General features: G+C 39.4%; 3 protein-coding genes across 6 annotated transcripts in view; all 3 read right to left on the reverse strand.

Moving 5' to 3' along the window:
* The window catches only part of LOC128743995 (dual 3',5'-cyclic-AMP and -GMP phosphodiesterase 11), a 221272-nt gene that overhangs the window by 122862 nt on the left and 79209 nt on the right, over nucleotides 1-19201 (reverse strand). The gene's annotated exons all lie outside the window — the stretch shown is intronic.
* On the reverse strand, nucleotides 10238-11236 carry LOC128740458 (uncharacterized). Its single transcript, XM_053835999.1, has one exon. It carries the CDS (start codon nucleotides 11234-11236, stop codon nucleotides 10238-10240), a length of 999 nt encoding a protein of 332 aa, XP_053691974.1.
* Nucleotides 11275-12214, reverse strand: LOC128740460 (uncharacterized). Its single transcript, XM_053836000.1, has 2 exons — nucleotides 11482-12214; nucleotides 11275-11393 (listed from the first exon to the last, which is right to left on the reverse strand). Exons 1-2 carry the CDS (start codon nucleotides 12212-12214, stop codon nucleotides 11275-11277), a joined length of 852 nt encoding a protein of 283 aa, XP_053691975.1.

The raw sequence follows: 19201 nt of genomic DNA on the forward strand, positions 1-19201 counted from the left end.
GCCGCTCATTATATTAGGTAATTCAATAGCTAGTTTTGTTTATTCGCCTCATTATATCATTCCCGTACGTCACACGCTTAGATGATGTCGCGATGCTGTGATGATGCGTTGTATTAACTATTACTAAAAGTTTGCAACATGTTTATTCGACAAAGTGAGTTTTCGAAGTCTTGGATAAATGTTTGGAAAAGGAGACAAGTGCTGCGTGGTGAAATACCATAGAATAACATCTGCTGGCTATCAGTTACTGGAGATTCTTGTGAATGTGCTACTGTTTAGTAAAGTGAAATAATATATTTCGAAGGAGCAACGTTGCTTTTTTAGCTTAAAGCTGCTTTCGATCGAATTGATCACCAAATTTACTACGAAAACTTTACCGACCAAGGACTTATATGAGGACTTTGTCGACTGACTTCAAACATACCCCAGGAATCGTCCCCTGTCAGTAAAGCTAGGTTCTACCGAGTCCTGCAATTTATGCAATAAATCTAGTGTTCCACAGGGAAGTAATTTAAGACCATGACTTTTCCCTACATAGGAATCGTCCCCTGTCAGTAAAGCTAGGTTCTACCGAGTCCTGCAATTCCTGCAATAAATCTAGTGTTCCACAGGGAAGTAATTTAAGACCATTACTTTTGTGTGCTTTGTAATTCCAGCGGGATGCGATTCATTTGAAAAATTTTCGTATCCATAAGATCTATAGAGGACTACAAAATTTTGTTGCTCGATCTGCTAATTGGTGTCGTATGAACATTCTCTCTATAAATGTCTCCAAATTTTGTGACATCACGTTTACTAGAAGTAAAACTCCAATCGTACACGAATACAGAGTCGAAGAGTCTCTTCCAGAACGTGTAGCTAATGTTAAAGACCTCAACCCCAACCTAATTCTAAACTCACCTAAATTATTATTTCAGTATCATATCGAAAGCGAATTGAAACGTGGGATTTATTTTACGAAAAATCGCATTTCCATTTTTTAAAGATTCAAACCGCAACCTTTGGCTTTTTTATCCCAATTCTCTGAAACGTTGCTGTTTTCCCCAAGGTGATTTGTCGGTATTTAGTAGCAGCAAACGTTGGGCTAGTATTCTTTTTTCCCCCTAAACGGGGCATGCGTTTGCGATGCAAACCTTTGATCATACGGGAATGAAGAATGCTGTCCTGAGGGAAAGCCACCACATGAGTTAGAGTTGAACTGAAATTACTCTACCGCGCTACCTAGCGGGGACAGACCATTTAATTCTACGCAATTAACATTGTGTCTTCCCGCAGAACTGAACAATGAGAAATGCACCCGTAGGAAAATGAAATTCAATGGAATATATTGTACCTGTAATAGAAACGGTTTGAAAAAAGTCGTAGTGGTGAAACTTTTATTAGAGATTTTACAAATTTAGTATTCTTTTTCAAATAAATAAACTTGAAATTATGAAATGGGGAGTAAAGGTTCTAAACAGATCGAAAATTCAACGCAGCAAACATTTTTTAACACCTTAGCAACACTTTGGATTCGAGCAACATCAATAAGATATTTGCTCAAAATGCTTTGCCTCGTGAATTTGTTTACACAGAAATCGTCACATCTCGCTATGGCCAGACCGATTATAAATGCAAAAAAATTTCCACAATAAACGGCTCCCCAATTTGCCGGGTGATTTTTCTTTGCTACACTGGTCAAATCTAAAATTGAAACAGATATTCATCGGAGAAAGAAAAAAAAAAGACGAAGGCCTTAGCAAACAAGTAAACAACAAAGCAACCGATCAACCATTAAACATAAATAAATCGAATCTGAAGCATTACCACTCATGATGTTCGAGAGGATGATTGACGCCCGGCGGCGGCCGGTGGGCAAATGGAAACCCGAAATGGTAAACAGGCAAAAGTGGGTGGTTGGTTGGTTGGTTGGGTTGGGGTGGATTGTTCGCAAACAGGCTGATTCGACCGACCGCTGCGCTGCGCTGGCTGGTTGGCTGGCTGGCTGTGTAGCGCCGCCTGTGGTCGTCCGCTCGCACGGCACTCGCAGTGGAAATAATGATGATGGTTGGTGTTGGAGAGCAAGGATGAACGGTTGATCAACACTCTAATGATGCTGATGTAGAGGCGATGCAACGGACGAAGGACGTGGATCGATGGATGTGGACGGACAAACGAAACAAAACGGCTGCGAAAGACTCGAAGAGGAAAAAAAACCTCACTCTCGTTGTTGCCTCGAGTCGTGTAGCAATTTAACTTCGGAACAAATGAGCCAAAACGGAAAAAGGCAGTAAGGAAAACTCAGCGGCAGTTCTAACGCGAGCCAGGAAATTTTGGCTAAATATTTTCACTAATGTGAGTTTCAAAATATACAGAATATAAGAATTCAGTCAGTTAGTTGCAACTTAATTAGTGTAAATTGTTCTTTTAAGCTTAAATAACGAAGGAAAGCATAAAAACGTTTGTTCTACATCCATCTAGAACATGACGGTTGCAGTCAGGCACTGCACAAAGGAAGCTGAGCTCGTGCCAAAAATTATGACAGGAAATTTGTCAACATTTTATTAGTAACATAAAACGATGAAGAGGGCTTAACTTTGACGTTTTCCGGTTTGAACAACTTTTTTCAAGCACAAAAACTGCGTACATTTTCCGTACCAAATGTTGTTAAAATTATACTGCGCTCAGCCACTTGTCATATAGTAGCATGTGTAACAAGAAAAATCACAAATTACATTTTCCAAAGAAATATTATGCGACCTTATGTTGCTATCGGAGCTGCTGCGCTGCGACACACGAAGCCGGGCTCGGGGTACAACTGGCAGGCGGTAAAATATGCACACTTGAATCGAGACTCCGCTGCTGAGTGACTTTTCTGCTGCAACTCCGGACGCCTTGGAAAACGTGCACTTTACACATTGTGTCACCGTCCTCTTCATGGCAGCTAACACGTGCTGCAATTTGCTATTCGATGTAAGCTTCTACTACATTTAGCGCAACCTTGCGTACAGGGTACGGGGTGACGTTTTCGTCTACCCCTTTTTTTCTTCCTGCCTGCCCGAGAACCTGGAAAATGTGAGTAGGGTTCGTTTGACAAACCAATGTGAAAGTAGTGCTAGGTTTTGAATTGTGCAGTCCGGATATCCCTTTAACTACCTTACTGTAGACATTAGTGCTATCTTCATATGGGCAAGGTTTTCGTTCAAGTATGTGAAATTATCGTTCATTTTTTCACCTATCGATACTCATTACACTAGTTGTTGAAGAGTGGTAAACAGTAAACGAAATGTGTCAGCGTGCCTTTTTCTGGTATGCATGATTTAGTGTGGGAAAGCTGCTGTGTCTGTATGTGAACATTAGCTCACGTTTATAAGTGCATCTCTAATCGTCTATAATTTACACCGGTAATTGGATTACTCGTTGCAAAACAGCTTAGCAAGATTAAAGTAATAAATAATTCCGGCGTACATTGCCACCGGGCGAGCAGGTCTGGCAAAAAGCACCGCATGCATGCAATAAAGCAAATATTTGTTGAAGAAAGTGCTCCAACATGCGGTAATTAGTGGTGGTGCTTCAGTAGTAGGTACGGGTGCACAATAGTAAACGCTGCAGCATAACGCACCGCTTGACGACCGGCCGAGCGGCAATTTTACGGTGTATACACACATGCAAAAAAATAATGTTTACAAATCTGAATTGCACTCACAGACGAACTTCCCCTATGTTACCAACCGGGCCTGCCTGCTATTTGGCATCATATCACTGCACTGCATGGTGCATCCAGAGTGGATTAAATAACAAAGCTCCTTCGCACAGCTACAAATGATCAACAACAACAACGACGCAGTGGCAACGGTAATTTTAAACATAAGAAGTTGAGAGTCTTTCTTGCTATCTTGCAATCGTGACATTGTGTAGAAAATTATAATATGAAACCTTTTACTTCACGGCTGGATCACAATTATTCCTTTTCATAAGGCTAACTGACGCACTAGTTGAGTGCTTTCGTCTAGGAAGCCTTTGACAGAACATAATTTAGTTTACGTTGTTTTTTAACAAAGTCACTTTTAAATAACGAGGACGGTAAATAAGTAAACTTAAGTTTCATTAAATGCTTTTGAACACCCTATATCATGCTTAATTCTTTGAAATATGAGCTTTCAGAAATACTGCACTGTTACACTGTTGCAGCCGAAGAATGTTTTCTAGAAAAGCTATTCTGAAAATAGCGCATTTCAGGCAAAACAAAAATATTTTATCCAAGACAACTCGAACGATTTAGGCACACTTAATTGCAAGTGAAAACTTTGCATTGTCCTGAACCTTTATTCGAAGTTTCATAGAGTTGGTGCTTGTGATTCAAATGTTCTCAAAAAAATGTGTTTCAATGGAGACGCATGGTATTAATCGTAGAATCCGAAGAAATCAGACAAAAATGAAATTTGTTGTTCAGCTACTTGTTTGTGATCTTTAACTTGAAAGACTCGTGCTAGATTGGACCTTCAAATAAATTGTTTATAATAAACAGCAGAAAACATGCTGAAATTAACTATCACAGAAAACTAGAGAACAGAAAACAGTACTAATTTATTATTATGCTTTTTGCAGCAAATATGATGCAAAATCGGCAACATAAAATGAAATCGCATCACAGTTTACACATAAAAAATAAACAATTTTTTTTAACAATCACCTAAAAAATAGTCGAAATGAAACATATGAGAGAGAAGGTTAGAAATTGTTAACAATTATCAGTAGACAATAAAACGCAATAAGAAAGAGCACACAAGGGAAAACCACGAATCTTTGTAATTTTATTGTGATTGGAACAACAATAAAATTATTTCACTCCGCTCTATCATTCTTTCAAAGGGGGATAGTGTGGCATCGCCAAAATTAACGCCAAGGATGCGAAATTCAGTTAAAAATTGTTTTAGCCAAATAAAATTGCAAACAATAGAAGCGTCTGCGTCGCGGGACTCAAACATAGCTTGCCTTAGGACTACAAATGTGGATTCAATTCCTCCCCTCAATGTTGTATGGACCTTTATATAGATTTTGTATGTACCGAGTTTGCGCATTATCAGGTAGAATTTTATGCTACTAGTTGACGCATCAACAATCTACGTGCTCTACTCATTTTATACTTTAAATGACGAAACACCAGCTTCAAATCTGTATTCGTGGCTCAAGACGTTCTTGGAACTTGTGGTTTTTCCATTATTATCTAACTAGCTGTAGCCCGCGTGCGTCGCCTCGCGCCTAATTGATAGCAAATCGGAGGTACGCTACGTAACGCTAACGCTATGTAACTCAATGAGGTGCAACCACGATACTTTTTCTCGTCTTGACTGTCATCTGATGGTATGATTGGTTTGAGTCTTTGCTTAATGTGGGCGAAAATATATTGCGCCTCTCGTTTTGGCTACAGATAAGACTCGTATATATATATAGATTTTAATAGATTCACTTTCTGGCCAAGTTTGGTTTTGGTATATTGTCCGTCAAGTAAAAAATCAAGTCGAGGCCTTCACCGATATAGATATGCGTAGCCCCCAGGGCTATGCATAGTCATCATTCAATGAATAACACAGGGCTACCTTTTCGTTTTACTGATACTGACTTTTTCGCGGTCAAACGTAAACTCTATTTTGATTAAAGCAGAGGAGCGTTTGGTGCGGAAAATGTTAGGCTGAATACTGGGCAAGTTTCGATCTGCGGCTAAAAATATATTGGGTTTAGTTTGTGGCAGTGGGACTCCAACCCACAATTTCTCGATTAGTACTCGACTGCTTTACGCATTTAAACTATACCACACCCATGTATTAATTAGTCTCAGATCTAGTTTTATCCCTACCAGTCCAAGCGTTCTATCTTTCGCACACATACGTTCCCCCGGTGACGGTTATTATTTGTAATATGACTGCCCTTTGCTTCTACCACGAGAAGATAGATAGTTTGCCAGAGCAGTTATCACCAGGGCCTTAAATTATCACCGAATTTCAAACAAAACAGAAAATCTTTTTTCTCAGTATACATTGTTTTTTATGCCACTGAGTTTCGTATGTACAACTGCACAGTGATTTTCATCATAGTATACAAGTTCAATATATCGTGAAAATAGAACAGGAGAAAGTGATTTTCAAATCCAAAAGGTGTTACTTGCAACAGTTCTCAACTATGAGTGCAAGTGAAAACTTATCTGTAGTACATTTGAGGACGTTTGATTAATACGTAATTATCAGGTCTACCATAGAACAATTTCACATATTGAGAAAAAATATGCGATCAATATTGGCTGTTGTAGAATTTTTTAACTAATTTGTTACTAGTAACCCCTTAAACGGGGTAACTTGCAACAAGTAATATTTTTTGGAAATTGAACGAATTTAAAGATTTGTATGAGTTTCTTTTGATTTGAATATGCAAATGATAATCCGACTTGCGATTTTTAATGCTTTTGCTAGGAATATACGCATAAATGCCCTATGTCGCGTTGGTAAAAACAATTTATGAGCCCCGTAACGGAAATTACAGAAATAACTTTTTATATTATGCATGCAGTTGATATTCCTTGTCTGGATACAATAAAGTTGCCTTTTTAAGGACCACTCACATATTACGTAACGCACTTAGTGAAGTGGGAGTTGTGTAACAACGCATTACACGTCGTATATCCATTATGCAAAATCGCGTCATGAAGTGGGGCGGGAAAGTTAAAAATCATCGATATCTCGGTTACGTAATATATGATTGTTCATTACGTTTTTTTTCTGTATGGACTCATCACTGCGACCAGTATGGTTAGATCTATTGTGATATCGCCCGGGTGTTTGTTGTATAACCCGCACTGCATTTATTTTGGCTATAGTCGCTATTGAGTCGCTATTGAATTTTTTTATGCGTGCTTGTGTGTAATTTGAGTACCCTTCCTTCAATGCTTTTTCTCTACTTTACCCACCTCGTTCCACATGACAGCGCTGTCTCCAATTATAGCCATCCCTGGAACAGCTAACCAGTGCATTGAACTATAAGGGTCTCATTTTTGCACTGTCAATAGGCCATAACGGGATAACATAGAATTTAGCACGAAGAAAGGGTGGTGCTGGTGAGGGGCCTGGGAATAAACGCATGCTAAAGTCACTTTGCCATCGAATGGCCTGATTCTACTAAGATTCGAACCCATGACCATTACGTTCATTACGTTACGAGTGATCGTAATTAGACACTGCCATATTGCTGGTCGATTCTCTCGGTGACCTTATTTTCGTTTTGGCCGCTTCTATGGCCATTTTCAGTATATCCAGAGAAAAACTGGCATATTACCGACTTACCGAAAGTCTCTTACACTCTTCAGGTGTGCTTTAGTTTTGATTTATGCACAATTAAATGATAACACGCCCCTTGAAGGTAACGGAAAACAGCTTTTTATATCTACCAGCTGTTGCAAGTTACCCCGTTTAAGTACTTGTTTTACGAATAACGTGGTAACAAGTAAGATAAACAAAACTAGTCATCATAAATCAATTATTTTGTTTCCTTATTGTTCATTTTACTATAAAAAATGGTTGTTAGGCTTCTTTTATTTGAAGTGCCTTTGGACGACACAAACGTTTTACTGACGAAAAATTGACAATGAACTTGACACCATCTTGCGAGATTTTTTAAAAATCATCAAAACAGCAGAAAATCAACATAACAGTGTCAAAGACTTCTTTGAAGTGTTAACAACAAGATTCAGTGACTGATATAGATTAAAAATTCAAGTAACAGATCAAAAAGTACATTAAATTGGATCCATATAGCGTTGTTGCATGTTACCCCGCTGTTGCAAGTTACCCCGTTTGACAGTACTTTAAAATAATTCCGCTCCATTACATCATTCTTCCAAAGGAGGATGGTGTGGCGAACACCAAAAGCAAAGCAAGGCGAAATTCGGATAGAAATTATTTTACAAAAAGTAGAAGGTAGTATTAGTCTGTGTTTCGGAACACAACAGCAGCCTTCTCATAGAACTAATCTAGAATACACGGTGTTCAAATACACGGTGTTATTAAAAAATTAAATAGGTTGGAATTATGAATAGGCCGGGTTATTAAAAAAATTAAATTTAAACGGAAAATGCCTCTGAGCCACTTTTTAAAAAAATCGATTGACGAATTTTTGAGTAACGCCCTTTTGAAGTTTTAAAGGGCAAATTGCTTATATAAAGTGAATAAAAATCTTCAATGGAACTTTCAAAATGAGCGTAAATCACAGCCAGTATTGATTTCTATTGCAACATATGTCCATTGCCGACCATTTTAGGAATTTTACGCTGTATTGGGATTAACCGGAAATGTTCCGGATTAAGTTATCTCTGTGGGAAATAGCCAGTATCGAACATGAACAAATACTTATCATGCGACACCTCAAATTATGCTAGAATTTAAAACCAAGATCACTGACAGTCATATCAACTACCTAGCGCCACGTTGGTTATATATGGACAAGTTCCGCGGACTTCCGGGAGCACCCAGACCAGTGGCTAGTTTTGTCCATAAACAAAATCTTATCGTGCGGCACCCTAAATTACACTAGAATTCAATAACTAGATCAATGAAAGCCAAATTTACTTTCTAGGCTCAGGTTTGGTCATATCTGGACATGTTTGGAGGACTCCGGAAAACCCTAGGAAATGACCAATTTCGAATATGAACAAAAACTCGTCATACGACACCTTAAATCACACTAAAACTTTTAAAATAGATCCAAGTAAGCCAAATTGAGTACCAAGAACCACAATGGCCAATTCCGAACATGTCTTTATTATCAAAAATGTACCACATTATGTTATTGACTTCCCAGGGGTTCTCGGGGTCCCCCAAATATGTCCAGATATGACCAAACCTGAGCCTAGATAGTAAATTTGGCTTTCATTGATCTAGTTATTGAATTCTAGTGTGATTTAAGGTGCCGCACGATAAGTTTTTTTTAATGGACAAAACTGGCCACTGGTCTGGGTGCTCCCGGAAGTCCACGGAACTTGTCCATATGTAACCAACGTGGCGCTAGGTAGTTGATATGACTGTCAGTGATCTAGGTTTTAAATTCATAAAATAACCGCCTAGGAACGATTCTCGTTTAACAACCAGTCGTTGTATCTTCGAATCTCGAATCTTATTAATAAGAATTAATAAGATCGTTGTACTAGCCCCGTAATTGTCCTGTACTCTAACAGCCGGCTGTAAAGTCTGTCTATGAAGAAGGGCCTACTATTAGGAAGACGTTTAAGCTTAAGGCTTTGCCTTTTTTCAGTAAAATAATTCTAATGATTTGTGATGTCTACCTGACATGCTGTCAAATTATTAAAATTCATATCAAGTGTAGACGCTCAATGACATATGTAAGATTTGACACTGTGAATTTCAATTGAATGCATATTTGTTTATTTTATAGTTTTCCTTCTGGTTTACATCTAAAACCAACAGTAGATAAAAAACCCGAAAAGACAACCAAGATTTACATCACTTTCATTATCTTTTCTTACAAGACATCAACTCCAAACACTTTATAATATCGTCCATTCTAAATGAGGGTATCGGTATCGTTTCGTACTTTCCGAAACTTGTTTTACTTTAGAAACTTGGTCGCTTTTTATCGTTAATAGAAATAACTGAAATTGCAATTGTTGAAAGGTATGTCTAATTGTCGTCTGTGTCTGGGAAGTGAGTCGATCATACTGAAAATATTACCACAATAGATCTCGAATAATGGTCGCAGTGGTTCATTCTCCTACAAAAAAAACTGAAAATGTGTGGACAATTTTAACCTTGAAGCTTTTCGAACCTTTCGTTGATTTTCACCATTGTTCCATTGACCAATTGAAAAACAATGTTTTACTAATGTTTGTTCTTTGCCGAAACTGGTCGGCGAGATGGTTCCAGTTAACCGAAACTGGTCGGTTAAATGGATCGAGAAGAAGGGGATGTGAATTGACACAGCGAACGAATTTGATACGTGCTCTCTTTAGTATTAGCTGAGATTGATTGGTATTGTATTATATTGAGTGTAAGATTGATTTGAATACAATGTATATATATTTATAATGAGTAAGGTATATAAGCGGTATGCATTTATGTAGTTTTAAGTAGAATAATTATTAGGATTTAGGATTTAGATTAATTCTTTTAATGTTTTGCATGTTTAGATTATTAGGTTCAAATTTAATTTCGGGGAACGCAACATCCTGGGCCCCGTTGAAGCGTAGCATTCAAAGTTAAACTGGTTGTTTGAGGATAGCTGTATATTCTGCATCACAATTTTCGATGGGCAAAATGCAAAGTTCTGACGTTGCACGACGTCGGGTTCCATTCTGCGTGCGTACATCTACGACTCGGGTGATGCCATCAGCCCCAGGGTAGACAGTAACCACTCGTCCTAGTGGCCACCGTTTTGGAGGTACGCAGTCCGTTTTTATGACGACCATCGTCCCGACAGCAAAGTTAGGTGGCACCTTCCTCCATTTAGCAGGTCGTTGATGGAGCAACCCGATGTACTCAGTTGACCAACGTTTCCACAAGTCAGTTATGGCACGTTGGGTTGCCTGAAAGCGGGAAAGGCGATTGAGTGGCTTTTGTTGATAGTCCTGCTCGGGAAGTTGGAACGGTGACTCTCCAATTAAAAAATGCCCAGGAGTGAGGACGGAGAGGTCACTAGGATCGTTCGATAGTGGAGTCAACGGGCGGGAGTTCATGATGTTTTCAGTTTGGGCGATGGCTGTGCGGAAATCATCTAAACGGTACGGCGTCGTTTTCATGATGCGAATGAGGTGATATTTAAATTTCTTAACTGCAGCCTCCCATAAACCGCCGAAATGCGGTGCCCGTGGCGGAATGAACTGGAACTCAATTCCACGTTGCAGGCATTCATTGGCCCAAGAAGTAGATGCAAACCGCTCTCGATACTGTCGTCGCATCTCGCGTAACTCGCGCGCGGCGCCTACGAACGATGTGCTGTTGTCGCAATATATGATTCGAATGCGTCCGACACGACTCACAAAGCGTCTAAGCGAATTGACGCACGCAGCTGCTGATAACCCGTCGACGATGTGCAGCGCTACGGCTTTAACGGCGAAACATACGTACACGGCGACCCAGACTTTTACCGATGCGCCTCGACCTGCGAGCGGTCGAACGAGAAACGGCTCACAATAGTCTAGCCCTGTTTGTTCAAAGACCTTCGATGGAGTAATGCGTGCAGCTGGTAATGGAGCCATGTATTGGTCACATGGATGAGGACGGCAACGGGAGCATGTCAAACATTGGTGCACTGTTCTACGTGCGAGTTCTCTTCCACGTGCAGGCCAGAATCGCTGGCGAATGATTGATAGTAATTGTGCAGGTCCAGTGTGTAGTGTTTGATGATGGATGGATCTGGCAATCAACCGAGAAAAGTGATGATCATACGGTAGTACCATTGGAAATCGAGTATCGAAGCTTCCAGAGAGATTTGCTAACCTGCCTTGGATCCGCAATGTCCCTTCTGGGTCGAGCATGAGGTCGTAACTGTTGAGTGGTGACTTGAGATTGGCTTTCTTGAGAGAGGTTTCACCATGACCTTTCCCCTCGAGATAATGAATTTCACTGGGAAAGGATGCTCGTTGAACAACACGAACTAACGATTTGAACGCCTCATCATATTCGTTCGGCGATAGAGCACCGGTAAGCCTGTATTTCGTATTCGATTTACAGTTACGCAAGAATCGGCGACAGTACGAAGTAACCTTGAGTAAGCGAGCCAGGTCCGAAAATCTTTCTATTAAGCACTGATCAGTAGTGAACGCTGCTAACACAGTGGTTGCCTTACGCTCCAAAGTTAATTGTTCCGATGCCATCGATGAAAGCGTAGCAGTTTGCTTAGGCCAGTGTTCACGGTCGAGAAGCAGAAACGGTGGCCCGTGCCACCAAAGAGTATTATGTTGAAGTTCATCGGGCTGGAGTCCTCTCGATAAGCAGTCGGCAGGATTGAGTGCTGTAGGAACATACCGCCACTGGGAGTCTTGGGTAAGTCGATGAATCTCGGCAATACGGTTGGATACGAATATCTTCCACTTCGACGGGGGTGAGCGAATCCAGTGCAGAACACTGGTTGAATCGGACCACAAAATTGGGGTTCCAGCGAATGTGGTCGTCTGAAGAATCGTATCTATCAATTGACTTCCCAGACGGGCAGCGCAAAGCTCTAACCGTGGCATAGTTTCGCCACTTTTTGGAGAAACTCGAGATTTGGCGATGAGTAAATTACTGAATTTTGGACCATTTAAATCGCTCGCAACAACGTAAAGGCAAGCTCCATATCACTAATCACTAATCACTAATTACCCTCCAATTGCTACATCTTCTATGAAACGATTGGTATACAAACAATTGAAAACTGTTCACAACTGCCAGAGTTATTAACTTTTAAAATCTCTCAGTATTTCTTGACGCTTGCTTGAACCTAAATTTTGGATGGCACATTGCAGTGAGACGTAGTCCTGGGTCAAAATCAATACACAATAAAATGCAATAAGCATAAGTACACAAGTTAAAAGATACGAATCTTTGCAAGTCGTTTGTAGTTGAAGAACGACAACACTTTAGAATAATTCACTCCATTACACCATTCTTCCAAAGGGGGACGGTGTAGCGTATCGGTACTTGTGGCTTGAACAGCACGTTATCTCCATTTAGATTTTAGCGTATACCAAATGGTGCTATATTCCGCCTTCGGAACTTGACTTTCTGTTTTTATTCGACAGACCTCGCTGCCAGCTGTCGATAAATAGGACAATTGCAGAGCTAGTGCTACGTTCCTATTGACTCTTACAGTCTCTCCCAGTCGAGCTAGACCTCGAGGAATTGGGAGGCATGAGTCATAAAATCTATAGTTTCTTCACTCATTAGAGTTCGATTCTACTGGATATAAATGATGCAGTGTGAACTCGACTAACTCTAATCTTCGAAACCAGACGGTGTGACTCTGCTGGCTTTTTCAACTTAGGCTATCACGACGGCGATAAAAAGGTTCTCGTGAAAATAATATCGCGACTTTAATACGTAATCGCGATGTGCCACCCCCAGCATTAGGAAAATTAAGGAAGCTATCTGAAAATAACAATTCGGCGGGGTGTGCTACTGGTCTCGATATTGGTTTGTTTACCAAATGGGTCAAGCAAACTAACAAAATAAAAGGCTTGGTGTTACATTCCACTTCTGGAACTTGATTTTCTGTTTTTATTTGACATACTTCGCAGCCTGCTGATAAAATACAGGGTAATGGCGGGGCAAGTGCTACTATCCTATTTACTCTTACAGCCTTCTCCCAGTCGAGATACGAATACATGATGACAGGTTTGTTAGACCAACGTTACCTCGGGTCAACTGGGAGAACTGAATTGGCTTAACAAACTGGTTGTTTGTTGGGCTTTAACTGATCGTCAAAACTCCTAATTGGGATCGAAAACCAAAGCAGTGCAGTGGAAGCATGGAGTTTGCTGTTCTCCTATCTGCAAGCAAGGTGACAAGCTGAATTCTGAAAATTACCAAGCGATCAAAATCCTGATTTTCGTAAATAGATTCGTGGGAAACTATCAGGCATGCTCCACGGAAGGTCAGCCTACTGCAGACCACACCTTCACCCTGCGGTAGATGTTCCAGAACTATGCCCAATTCACTGATTTTAAAGCCGTGTATGATAGTGTTAACCTACAAAAGCTATGCAAATTTTGGACGGAAATGGCTCTCCGCGGAAACTGATCACACTAATCATCGAACAAATTTATTGATTAGGTTGATTTGTCAACAAATCTGATCAGTTTGCCTGCTTTGCTTGAATACTGTCGGACGAGTGTTCGAGGCAGTGAGAATAAAACGTGAAGCAGAAAAGAGCTTTAGCCACCTTCTGGATACTGGGTTCGTCATAGAGCTGTGCGAGTTCATAGTTCATCCTCCTCCTCTATACTTCGTTCTCCTGTACGCCGCCGAAGATCGTTCTTAGCACTCGTCGTTCGAAAACTCCGAGCACTCGCAAGTCCTCCGCGAGCATTGTCCATGTTTCATGCCCGAACAGCCGGTTAGAGGCTATACGGAAAGACAATTTCTGGTTCTGCTATATAGATAATTTTCACGGACATTGCGCGAGTGCGCGTGTTTACTGCCGAGAGTTATAGTTGGAAGAATCATATGCGGGCCGTTTTCCAAGCTATTATCTTTGCAATATGCAAAGATTGCAATGTTCGAATCTCGGCTGGGAGAGGCTGTTAGAGTCAATAGGATCGTAGCAACTGGCCCTGCAATTGTCTTGTACTCTAACAGCTGGCTGGGAAGTCTGTCGTATAAAAATAGAAGGTCAAGTTTCGATAACGGAATGTAGCACCTAGGCTTTGCTTTGCTTTGCTATCTTTGCAATAATGTTCACAGCACTTCGGAAAAAAATAATTGGCTAGATGTCTGTATGTATTTACTTATGTTCTGATGGCCTATAAATGCCCATTGTCGAAATTCAAAGCCAACAAGTCGTTGTATGCCACACTCAGCAACAAGAGTTAATTATTCTGAATGTTATTTTGCCTGGGAATAACAACATATTCAGCTGATCTAATGCAATATGAAAATCCGGTTGTCGTTTAAATGTCAGGCAGATTAAATTAAGACTTGTTTAAAGATCCGTTCTTTTAGAGATTTTTTTTAATTTGTTAGCGGGCTACCTAAAAAAACTTGGTCATATGTTCGCTGAAATTATTTAAATACCGTTTAAAGCCTTTATTCACAAGTCTAAAAAGTTGATGGTACATATATAACCAGATTTGGAGTGCTTCTACGTTGATGCGATGCAATCGTGTATATCGATCCAGGTTATCAACCAAATTACATTACATATTGATAAAATATTGAGTAGAAACATGAAGTGTATTGACACTTTGATAGCTGCATTGTAGTACCTACTACTATATTTAAGTGGTGCACAAAACTGACTCGAGCCAGATCACAGCAGTGCACTGGAACAAAAGAAAATCGCACCCTGTGCTGCACCACTCGCGAACCAGTTAATCCACCCCTGGAGAGAGGGTTTTAGCGATGCAAAGCCCTTTGAACGCGTTTTTTATAATCTCCTGTGCAACTACCACTGCACGCTAGCTAGTAGTTACGATGATATTGCTCAATAACCCTTCCATACCCTCAACCCTTCACCACACGTTGTCGCGTCGTCGGTCGGCTTTTCGAGCGTTGCGTTGTTGCAATTATGACAACCAAAGTCAATTATGCCATGCCGGTCGGGGTGTTGCGGTGTTTACATTTTCGTTGCGATCAATCGACCCAAACGACCAATGCGACGAAAGCTCTACGCTGTTGCTTTGGCACTACAGCTCGTGTGTCCTGTCCCTGCTGGTGAATGGCGAAGAAAGGGTTTATTGCCTTTGCAGTTACTGACTGACATTGGTTGTGATGGGCTGCTGCATTGCATTTCAAGTGACAGTGACATTGAGTCTATCCTGATGGTACATACTTCCGATAGGTAAATGGTTTTTCCGATATTGTCTGGAAAAGCAAGAAACAAGTAAATTGCTATAGCTTTTGTCCTAAGAAGTTATGATTCCACGGTTCTACTACACATAATTTAATGCAAACTGACTTTGGAGCTCTTTAGAACTAACTTTAACTTCTCAAAACTAGACATTAGCGCCGTTGAAGGTTATTCCCCACCAGACTAGAAATTAAATAATTCTACAATCCGTAACTCGCCGCGCCAATAATAGTAGGATTCGCATCAGCTCCCAGCAGAGACGCTAATCATTTCACTCAACGGGAAGGCCGAAATCACCTGAGCTCGTGTAGCGCATGTATTTAATTAGATCGATTTCCCAGCTGGTTGAATTGCTCAGGTGAGTGGCTCAGCTATTTAAGTGTGCTTTGTGTAGATGAATTTCGTCCAGATGTGAACGACGGCTAAAGTCTGTCGTGTGAGAATTACCTATTTTTATTGGGAATGGTGGATAATATATGACTCAGCAAGTTATTTTGAGCTGTTTTTATTCTTCTAATGGAACTTCAAAATGGAGCAGATATTTGCATTTTGTTGATTATTGTTATTATCGCAATTCGATTTACGTCTATAGCGGTATAACGCCCGAAACTGAAACGTTAGTTAAGTTCCGAACGACAGTTTCGAAAACCCAACGAGTTTTATTTTTGATCGTTCGGATTTGATTTTTACGTAGGTTTTTTCTTTAATAATATTGAATCAACATACGTTAATAATTACCACACATTAGAAGCTCTGAATTATACAACTACAATGGTCGGTAACCGTTGACGGCGACGAACTAGAAGTGGTAGATGAGTTCGTATATTTGGGATCGCTGGTGACCGCGGACAACAACACTAGGAAGTAGATTCAAGCGAGAAATCAGGCCTACATTACCCTCCGTAAAACGCTATAATCAACAAGCATACGCGGCAGTGGGAAGCTGACGAACCTCAAGCTGACAAAATCCTCATTAGACCGGTAGTTCTTCATGGACTTGAAGCTGTAACGCTGCTAACGGAGCCTTTGGCGTGTTCGAGTGGAAATTAACGCTATTGCAAATCATTTTCAAAGTTTTTGTCACCTCCCTCCCCCCTTGGAAATTGGCTTGAAAAATCGGGGGGGGGGGGCAAAAAAAAAAATTGTAGGATATGAGTTACATTTTTTTATAAAATCAATTGTCTCTACATTGGCTCTACAGCCTGAAAAACTCGAAAAATGAGTGTACGAGTTGAGTTAACGCTGCTAGCATGAAATAGAAATGGAAGTTCAAACAGTGGAATTTCCGAAACTCGGCCAAAAAATTTTTCTTTCGTTTTTGTCTTTTTGTTCGTGGATTTTTGCATGAAAAAGAACAACGTATTTATTAAAAGCAAGAATAGATTTGGTTTTCACGTTTAAATTTTAAGTAAAAATGCCTAAAATCTATTTTTTTGATCGATTAAAAAATTCTCTTTGTTTTTTTTCGCCCCCCCCCCCCCCCCCCACTTCAGTGGCCCAACACCGGAGGGACAAAAACTTTTTTAAATATTTGTAATGGCCTAATGGGGACAACATTTGACGGAGTACAAACTGAAAATATGCCATTAAGTGTATTTGCAGCATCGTGACAGACGTAAGAGAGGAGACACAAAGAGAATATCTCATTTGGAGTTAGGACCTATTCAAAAATCGAGCCAGAAATGTTGACCTTGCGACAAATCCTCGATAAATTCCCGGAATCCAACTTGCAGACTCACCATTTGTTTCTAGATAGGCGTGCTGTGAAGCTGTACCATCATCACAAAATCTCACATGCTCCTAGGGTTCGCAGGTGAAATCGATATCATCATCGGTTTAACTTTTGCAGCAAGTCTGATTTTTCACAGGGAAGTAGTTTAGGACCGTTACTTTTTGTTACACGCTCCAACGATTTATTTTGTGCATGCATCGGAATGCAATGTATTCTATGTGGATGGTTTTACAATTTACAAGTCACATATTTATGTTTTCTATTTGTATTGATTTCTAAAGTGAATGACATTTTTCAAAATTATAGTACAAAATTCACAGAGCATTGAATGTTTTTTGCAATTTTCCTTCTTGCTTTTAGGAATGGGCCTAATCTTGATGACGATAAAATGATAAAAATTTCATGATAGCTTTCTTGGTTTTTCCAGAATTATGACTGAAAAACTGACGAAAGGTCGTGCACCGTTCTTGGAGAAACAACTTTTCAGAACATTTACCCAAATATTTCCACAATCGTTAGTGGATACCCGAGCAGGAGCGAAGAGCAAAAAAATATAAAAACAATATCAAACTGTGTTATAATGGTATATTTTGTTATTGAATAGATATGGAGATACATTGATAGCACATTTTGTTATTGAGTAGATATTTAAAACAGTGGTTGTAAGATGAGTTTAATAACTGATTTTGTAATCATATCTTATTTTGGACTTAAAATGACATTCGATATATTTCATACAATTTTTTATTGATTAAAGAGATTTTAGATTATAAATATTCTATAAAATGACTTTTTAAAATCTCATATAGGGGAACTGGGGGGAAAATGAACACCCTTAGCAATGTCGTCATTTGTTTCCCCAGGAACCAACCAAATGCTGAACGCACTACATGAATTGAAAGCTGGATTCATATTCCACGTATCAAAATATAAAGCTGTTTGAAAAAGGACGATTTGTCATGAAAAATTCCTTATTTTCGAAAGTGTCACATTCGAGCCTGATTTTTTTCGTGTGGGTAAAATGAACATGTAGTAAGGGCAAAATGAACATGTCATAAAAAACTAAAGTTAACATGCAGTTTGGACAAATTAAACATTATTTTACCTTATCATTGTTCTACATAAGCTGTAGATATTCAACAAGGCTGCTAAAATTAAAATTGGACTCCACAAAGTTAACATAATGTATCTTCGCCACGTTCATATAATGCTTGACTTTCAACTCGCTTCATCGGTCATTTTCCGTCTTTTTTCGAGAGACTCGATCATTTTTATTGATTGAATTGTAATTAGGTCATGGCTGCTGATATATGGAAAATAAAACATCATTATACACATTGTTCATTTTGCCCCCATAGTGAAGTGTTTATTTTTCCCCCAAAACACCAATTGTTTCCTAGTGTTTATTATAAACAAACAGTTGATAAAAATATTTGGAATTTTCGACAGATCCACAGGACAGTGATAAGCAAACAACACTAAATGATACCAATAGTCGAAATTTAATTTGTTTCGCCAAAAAAGCTTATATACTATTAGTGAAAATTACCATCGGCGTGAGATTTCAACAAATATTTTTTACTTTTTCAATTTTTTTCACATTAGAAAGCTTATGATCACCACATATTGTCTCAAACAGCTTGAAATACTTCTAGGAGAAGATACCTATTGATCTGGTACAGATTTTAATCGGTTTACTGGGAATTTGGCTACCTGTTCATTTTACCTCCCCTGTTCATTTTACCCACAGTTCCCCTACTACTGCATTTGTTATACAATACCTTAATAATATTAAAATATGTTATTCTAAACTCTGAATACAGTCATGTAATTGCTTTGTTTTTCAAATAACACAAGTTGTTATTCTTTTGGCCTTAAAGAAGTAAAATTCTGATATTATTTTTTGTTATTTTACAAACTAAGTCAGCCAAAACAAGACCAAAT

Source organism: Sabethes cyaneus, chromosome 3, assembly GCF_943734655.1.
Source record: "Sabethes cyaneus chromosome 3, idSabCyanKW18_F2, whole genome shotgun sequence".
Taxonomy (NCBI): domain Eukaryota; kingdom Metazoa; phylum Arthropoda; class Insecta; order Diptera; family Culicidae; genus Sabethes; species Sabethes cyaneus.